Consider the following 8763-nt stretch of genomic DNA (forward strand, 5'->3'; position numbering starts at 1 on the left):
TAATGAAAGAGAGGTTGGAGCAGGGGGAAGGGACTCAGGGTCTCTGACATCCCAGGTGTGTGCCCCAATCTCTGGGCTACAGAGTCCTTCTCTCTCCTCCCATTCATTGTATAGGGAGCCTAGGTGTCTTACTCAGCTTCGTGGATTGCAATCTTGTTCCTATGATTTTCTAGGCACCTAAAAGTTAGGTACTGTGACAGTCAGTATTGCAACACCTAAGTCCCTTCCTGGATCCCACCCTGAGTATAAGTAGCAGGTCACTCCCATAGTTCTATGCCAGAAGGTGGTATCTTCCTTCCCATTGAGGGCATGCAGCAGTAAGGCATTCTTGGAGTGCAGTTCCTTTTCAAATGCTGATGGTTGAGGATCTCCAGTTGATTGTCTGCTGTAGCTTCAATCACAAGTATCTGCTCCATTTAGCTATACTGAACTCCTAGTGACAAATGCCTTGTCACCAACACACTGAGTCCTGAGTGCATATCAACATGTCTTAGGCCTGGTCCTGAGCATTCAAAAAGGTTATCAATGTGTTCCAGTCCTAATCTTGAATACCTAAAGAAGACATCCATGAGGTTCAAACCTTGTTCTGAGTGATAACATGACCCTCAGTAGGCCCCAGGCCTAGTCTTGAGCATCCAACAAGGTCATTGATATTACTTAAGCCTGGTTCCAAGTACACCGGTGGAGTCGCTGATAGGGTCTCAGGCCTAGTACTGAGTAGCCAGTGAGGGTCATTAACTTAGAACCCCACTCTGGACTCAGTGGAAAATGCTTTATATCAACTGGGTTGAGGCCTCCCGGGCCCTGTGCTCCAGGCTGGACACAAAGTGAGTCCTCCACCCACAGGCTTCAGAGCATGCTGCAGGAAGACAGGGGAATTATGTCTCCTTCCTTGCTGGAGGCATCAACTCACATTAAAAGGGAGTGGGAAGATGTTGCCATGGCAACCTTGTTCCCATCTTCACTGAAGCACAAGGAGAGGCTGAGGGGGTTGCTATGGCAACATTCTCTATTTCAGGCACCAGCAGCTTAGAGGGAAAGTGGGAAGGGGTTGCTATAGAAACCAAGCTCCCATTGGGGTATCAGAAGGGCTGGTTTTGTGGCAGCCTCCCTACCCCAATTTCACAGCATCCACATCCTAAAATGGAATTAAACCCTCCCCTGAACCCCAGCATAATTCCCTTCACACCATGCAGTTCCCTGCATGACCTGTTTGAATTGCCAAGGGTAATAGCATCCCCACCCTGCGAGCCGAGAAAGTAACTTTCTTGGTGCTGTCTTGGCCATCTTTCAGCACTTTCAACACCTGCCTCAAACCTCAGGTGTAAATGATTAAGCTTGGTTGAATTGCTGTGGCCCCTCTTATTTGCAGAGCATTTCAATATATGGTTGAACCCAAAAGTATGTACAGGGACCAATTAGTAGATAAACTGAGGTTTCAATCCCAGTTACTGTTTCACAAATGGCTGAAATCATTAGCCATCCATCTGCCTTGTGGCAGAGATGCTCCAAGTCTTCTTGTAGAAGTGAGCAATGGATCTATGTGTAAACTCTCTCTCTGACTGGGCTTCAACAACAGGCAAATTCTTGTTTTAATCTAGAAATATTTCCCACCTAACAGATCTACTCTGCTCATATTCATTAAAGGTGTGGTGGCCATGAGCCATGTCTGAATAGGTAGCCTTTTTGAAGGAACTATCTGCACCACTTCCATAGGGGTGCACTCAGTAGCATGAATAGAGAATTATTCAAAATCCAAAAATCTCTCTGGAACATTTAAAATTCACAGAAGACTTGCTGGGCTCAGGTATTCTTAGTCCTTCTGAGTATAAAAGATGAAAACAGCTTGCCTGCTTCACCAAATTCCATTTACCAAAATCCGCACTTGTCTCTGTATATATATGGAGTGTCTCTACTTCCTGCTAGAAATTACTTGTTTTGAAGTCTGCCATTGCTCAACACTAGAGAATATTTGCCACAGTTAGTAGTTGTTAACAAAGGCTTTGATGTGGAAGTTGGGCCAGAGGACCAAAATCGTGTGGCCACAACTGGCAGTATACCTCGAGAAGCCACTGTTAGTGATCACAGGACACACACATACTGCACGCTTGAGATTCCAAATCACATTTTTCATTATAAATCATTTCTTAGTTACTCTGATCCAAATAATAATATTCAAGAATCCATCCACAACTTAGACTCAGGATTGACCCAGGAATTTCTGTGCATACTTTGGGATTTCAAATGACTGTTTCAGGTAAGGATCCTGACAAACATATAATCAGGCCATTTAGTTCTGAATCAACATGCAAGCAAGGTCAGAATCTCACCTCAGATATTGGAACCTCCATAAAAGTTTGACTGAACTGTTATACAGCTAGTTGCCCCTTCCCTATAGAGAAAAGAATACAACTGCAGACAGTCACAGCTCTTCAACATTGGACCCTCTAGAAGGTCCATAGACCAGAGGGTGCTGAAGCATATCCTTTTGAGAGATAAACAAAATTATCTTGTCATACCTTTTACCACAAAATTACTACTTTTTACACTCTCTTTTGTTGGGGAAGAGAAGGTCCTGATCAAGCTCATGGAATAACAATAGAAATCATGCGGTGGTGATCTTTTTTCAAGAGGAAGGCAGATACCATTCCATTTTTAATAAGGAGGGATATCTGAACAGATCTCACACAGGACTCCAGCAGTCTCAAAGGAAACCTTTGCACTCTGGTATCCCACATTTATACCAATCAGTGTTACAGACTTCATACCATAGAAATCATTGGCAAAAGATAATTCCTCTCTGCTAGACTCTGAACCTTGAATTTGTGGTGACTGTTGTGCAGGGAACTTTCCTTATGCTTTGTTCAAACTGTTTAAAATATCTGTGTGTTCCAGTTTTTCAGAGTAGTTTCTTTCTGTTGGCAATGATATCATCCAGTGGAGGAACACATGAAAACCGAGAGTCTGATCTACCTTCTCTGTGTATAGTTTTCTCTGGCTATTTTCCTGTGAAGCCTTTCCCGAATGCCGTCCTTCTAGACATTTCACAGAAATAAGTAAAGTTGCTGGACCAGATTCTTATTGCATTTAACAGGAGTGACTCCACTGAAGTCAATGGATTTACACTGGTATAAAATTGGTGAGAGCAGAATTAGGCCCATGGTTCCTGCCCTGAAGATCTTACGTTCTAAACCCGGGGATAGGAAGGCAAGGGTGACTGTAATAAGATTACATGTTTGTTAAATAAGAACACAGCATAAAACTCAGAGAGACTTCTCATAAATAGAACATTTAATTTCAATAAATAAGTACTTATATAAAACCCCACCCCCCCTTAGATATTACACAAATGCTTCTAAAACAATACATCCTCTAAAACTAGCATGTGTTAATTTTCAATATCATGATAAACACATTGGACATCGATTCCTTCTAGGAAACCATGAATAACAACATGCATGCTAGCACAATTTGAACATTAAGAATTCAAAAATAGTATAGCAGAGCTAGTGAATAGTAGATGTTGTAGTATTATTGTATGAAATCTAAGCTATTTTAAAAAAAGACAATTTTATTTTATTTTTCTGAGAAATCTGACTTTCAGCCTAAGGGTTCAAAGTGGCATAAACCATTTTAAATATAGCTCTTCAGTTCCTTCCAGCAGATTAGTGAAAAACAGACCTTAATAAGAGAGACATCTGACTAGATATCATTAACCTTTAAATGGGAGATGTGTCATTGGTGGTATTCTGCATCTAATTTGACTTACTAATTGGGTTAAACACAACAGAATTATTTATAGAGAAAGGATAGCAGATGTCATGGTAAACCAGTTAAAACAGATACCATAGGGCTGGAAATGGCATATGACCCCATATATCACTCTTAATGCTTCTAATGAAGCTGAAAATTAATTTCTTCAGTCATATCCTCACTCCAGGTCTTTACATGCTAGGCAGAGAGTATCCATTTTTAGCCAGCAAACCCTAGGGGAGGTGAATACTGAGAGAAGTTTCCAAACCAATTTGTGCTGTGGAGTTGGTATAGGAACAATCATTCTCTCCTGTACATGGAAGCCTTCAGTGGCATCAGTTATGAATACTGAAGTATGAGAACTCATAAAATAAGAGAGGCTTGGAAGAAATAGGAGAAAAAGATGAGACACAGGGTAAATGAAAGTTTTCACAATTAGCAAAGCTGCTTCACTTACCTGAAATATTTTTGACAAATTGTTAAAGAGGGCTTGACCAGCACTGACTTTGTGTTTGACTCCTCTCACTGTACCATTTTTGCTTAGAATGTTGACTCGTTTTGTACCAAAGCCCCTCTCTTTAGTAGCCCTCACTAAAATGAACAAGTCATCTTGCTCATTCTCATTTTCATCACACTCAGATCCTAAATGTCCATTCTGCTGTCCATCCGCTTCACTCAGTCTGCTGGTTTGGTCAGTCTCTGAACTACTGGTATATTCAGAATCCAAAGAGTCTGCGGTTTCTCCATCTGCATACACTTCCTTTAGTACTCTCCCACTGTGAGAGGAAGCAATTCGAAATCGGACTTTCCTCAGCTTCCTCTCACCTTCAGTCTTCATCTCGCTTTTAAGCATTTTCCCATCTATTGATATCCGCCATTTACATTGTTCTGGTTTAGGCTGTGACTGTAATTGCCAACTTGCCACACTTTAAAACAATATCAGAACTGTTTTCCAGGGACAGCAGCACTCATATTAAACTGAAGTGTAAAGGAAAGAGGATTCCCAAGAGCCTACACTGCAGTTCTACAGTTAATAATGAATGTGTTTGTGCTATGGTTACCTTTAAACTAAAACCTGCAAAATGATATCATCAATTAAATATTAAAGAGCCATTGTGTTGGTTTTTTAGCAGTTAGAGAGAGAGAATATGAATAGATGCTGATCTGAATTTTGGTTTCAATCAAAGAAACATAAGTTACATGAGTTCATGTGAATAAAATTTTGTTGAAAAGCGCAAAAAAGGAAGGAAGAATTTTCCTCAGGGTTCATCTGTGTAAAATTATTAGGGCCCTTCATTTTCAGTTTTTATTTTATTTAATTTTTCCCAGGAATGTATCAATGTTTATTACCACAACAAAAGAAACAGGTGAAAATCAGTGCAAAAAACTATTAATTTTACTGGGTAAATATTGGTTTATTTTGGTGTATGGAAAGACGGGGAAAAAGGTATTCAGTAGATTAATGCTTTGAATTCCATTCATTAATGTGGTTTGCCGCAGAACTAAAACAGAACTCAAAACACAATGCCACCTTTGAGCTTAAGAAAACAATACATCTCTAATCCCCAAATAAAACTTTTCATTTGAATAAATAGTTCACTGTCGTAGGCTTAAAACTATTAGCCTACATATATTTACATTTCATAATTGAGCCATACCATTTGCATCGCATATACTCAACTTCCTCCTTTTCTCCTTTTTTTTTAAACTTTCAAATACTTCCTTGTATTCTAATACAGATTTTCGTTTTCTTCCCATGTTAGTGTCAAATCTTTAAACCGTTATCTGCTAACAGCTTGAAAGGTGTATGTGATGAGCGTGAGATTCATGAGTACATTCAGATGCACATGCACTTTAGAGCTTGCATGCATGCCTGTTTGTTTACTGTGCATCTTCTAGACTAATACATAGCCTTACTTCAACAGGCAGCTTTGCATATACGCACAAACTAATGTATTATTGTGATATCTATATATCATGCAACGTATTGTATTTTCCTAATAAAACACGCTATTTTTATATATTTGAATGATACAAAAGTAGGGTGAAAAATAAAGCTGAACACTTTTTGTAAACCCGGGAATTTTACAGTAAAAATCAGTTTAAACTGAAAATGAAAGGGTTCAAGAATTATATATACACTTTGCACTTCAGGTGAAAATCCTGAGCTCCAATTTTGGAGAGGGATGGATGCTGGGAACATTGCTTTACAAACCGAGGCGCTGACCACCACTCTGCCCCAGGCCTTGCCACACTCCACCCCTTTCTGCAAGCCCCTGCCCCGCCTCTTCCCACCACCATTCTGACCCCGCCCCCTGCTCCTTCTCCCCAGCAGCTTCTGCATGCTGCTGAACGGCTGATCACAGTGAGGGAGAGGCACTGGGAGGAAGGGAAAGAAGCTGATCAGCAGGGCTGATGATGAGTGGGAGACACTGGTGGGAGAGAGGAAGGTGCTGATCTGCGGTGCTGCCGGTGGGTGCTGAGAACCCACTGTTTTTTTACCAGCCCCAGAGCACTGACAGTCAGTGCCTATGTTTACAGATACCACTTTCTTGATCTGCTGTTCAACTCTCAGTCACAGGTTCATCCAAAATTTGCTCTTTTTGTAACTCCGTGCAATATCAATGGAATTATGTGAATAAAAGTACAATTATGGCTGTGTGTGTGCTGATGGTGGCCTTTTATTTATGGTGCAAGAGCAAAATGGAAGAGAAGAATAAGGCCAATCACATTCTGATATGTAAAGTAACAAATTGATGTAAAAATAACACTGGTCTGTATTCTGTTACGTAAATTGCACAATGTGCTTGATCAAGGGAATCTGGAAAAAAAGACAGAAGAGAAAGGTAATAAACTGAGACAAACAGTGATCAAACAAAGAAAAGTGGGACAAGATTAACTTAATGACAGAGCAATCTAGGTCCCTTCACAACGAACCATGAATACCTAGGGCTTCCTCTTATGTTGAGTGGTACCTTACTCCACAAACAGTTCTACTGAAACCAGTAAAACTACTTGTGGAGTAAGGTCCTATTTAATGTAAGAATGGCAGAACTGAGCTTTTACTAATGTAAAAGGTTGATAGGGTATTGGTGCAACTACCCATCACCCAGGACTCCAGTGGTATGTCTCAAATAGTTTCAGTTCCACCTATGGTAAAGGCTTCAAAGATCAAGAAGACCAGCTTAAGTCAGTGACATCTTTTAGGCATCTAGTGTAAAAACATCCATCAGCCAGTTGCAATTTCTTAAGATATATCCATTTTATTCACCAAAACGATTGTGAACAGCTCACTGTGTGAGTATTCAGTATTTTAATATTCAAAATTCAACCTGTGTTGGTGAGTTGTGATTGGTCATAAAGTCACAGACATCCTCAGAAATAATCCTAAACAGTAAAAATTATTTGTCACATTTGAAAAACCCAGAGGATTAGGAACTGTGAAACACTGTGATCAGACTCTTGGCTTGTTTTTTAAATGCTAGCAGATAAATGCCTCTTTCTCCCTCTTAAAAATATGAAAGCAGATAAATAACCAACGTTTACATTGATACTGAATATTCCATATTTCTTGTTAACTACAATAATGAATAAATATCAAATGATGCTGTTATTTATATTCCAATACTTTAATTAGTTCCCACCTACTTAAGATTGATAGTCTGCCCTTCTATTCAGAGCAGTTGAAAGCCAGGAGTCATAGAGGCATGTACAGTAAAAGTAACACTAAACCGTGACACAACTCAGCTTTTAACAGGTATACAGGGACCAGAGAAATATGTATATAATGATAGATTTAGCCAATGATCCTCCATTAAAAGCAGCTGATGTCCTTCCTGCTAATCTGCTGTGGGGGTATTTTCTTCTGAGGTTTGTTTTGGAAATCCTTGTTCGGTTCTCCCTCACCACAGTAAAAGAGATTTCCCATTCCCTGTGAATGAGAACACTCAATTTTACATTGTGTACAAGATAGCATACTACAATACATTTAACAGTACTTCTTCATTAATTCTTTGATTTCAGATGGTCTTTAGGTGTATTGAAAAGCAGCTCCTAATATTTAAATCAGTTGTATTATATCAGGGTTGGCATGGTAGAAATCATACATTCTACAGTATGTGGTGGATTTTGCAGATTGAGTCCCACTATTCTGTGTTTTTTCGTATTGGACTGTCAGTTTGAAATACATATTCCATAGCTCCAAAAGTAATGCAGACTGTCCCAATAAGAGAACACTACATTACTTCACCAAATCCCAATTATCCTGCAAATAAGAATAGTAAACGCATTTTTAAAATTACTGTTGTCACTTCTCAACACTATGTATGTCCCATTTTATGCCATTATAACCTCATTGAAAATCCATGGAATTCCACTGACCAAAAACTAGTACAACAGAGTGGTGAATAAAGGTGGTTTTTGCAAGTTCAGACTAAAATCCAAACACTCAGATCAAATACATCAAAAAAGTGCTGTTTGTGAAACAACACTTACAGGAAAAAAGAAACCAGTGCATATAGGTGACAAGCCACATTAAAATGTTTGAAACGTTACCCAATAATTCCCAAGCTATTAGCATCTCAGCATACTGCTAGTACATGTACTTTACATATTCCTGCCATAAATTAAATTAAATGTTTAGAATTAATATTACATACTGAATTTACTCTTCCTGTCTACATTCTTCAATATTTGAGAATCCCATTAAAATTAAACCTGTTAGCGCCATGCCTAAGGCATTTGAATTAATACTCTAATTCTGACTCTTATCTCTCTATCAGAAATTCACATAAAAGTATGTGTGTATATTTATGTGTTTATCTTAGTATGAAGATTCTGTGACTTTTTTAAAACGATCAAAAGAAAAATAGGCAAGAGGGTGTTGATCTTAACCTGAATTTCTCCAATGATGATGATTTGTATTAACCATAGTGCCAAGAACCGCGATTCATGGACCAGGACCCCATGTGCTGGGTGCTGTACATACACAGGAAAAAAAAGACAGTCCCT

At 39.1% G+C, this 8763-nt stretch overlaps 1 protein-coding gene across 1 annotated transcript in view; it reads right to left on the reverse strand.

Moving 5' to 3' along the window:
* Positions 1 to 4606, reverse strand: part of GRXCR1 (glutaredoxin and cysteine rich domain containing 1) — a 63913-nt gene extending 59307 nt beyond the window's left edge. The window contains exons 1-2 of the mRNA XM_077816169.1: positions 4211 to 4606; positions 1795 to 1797 (exon numbers count right to left, since the gene is read on the reverse strand). Of these exons, the coding sequence (XP_077672295.1) occupies positions 1795 to 1797; positions 4211 to 4606 (399 nt within the window). The remainder of the gene's footprint in view (positions 1 to 1794; positions 1798 to 4210) is intronic.
* Between the last annotated feature and the right edge of the window lie 4157 nt (positions 4607 to 8763).

The sequence above is a fragment of the Eretmochelys imbricata genome, chromosome 4 (genome assembly GCF_965152235.1).
Source record: "Eretmochelys imbricata isolate rEreImb1 chromosome 4, rEreImb1.hap1, whole genome shotgun sequence".
Lineage (NCBI taxonomy): Eukaryota > Metazoa > Chordata > Testudines > Cheloniidae > Eretmochelys > Eretmochelys imbricata.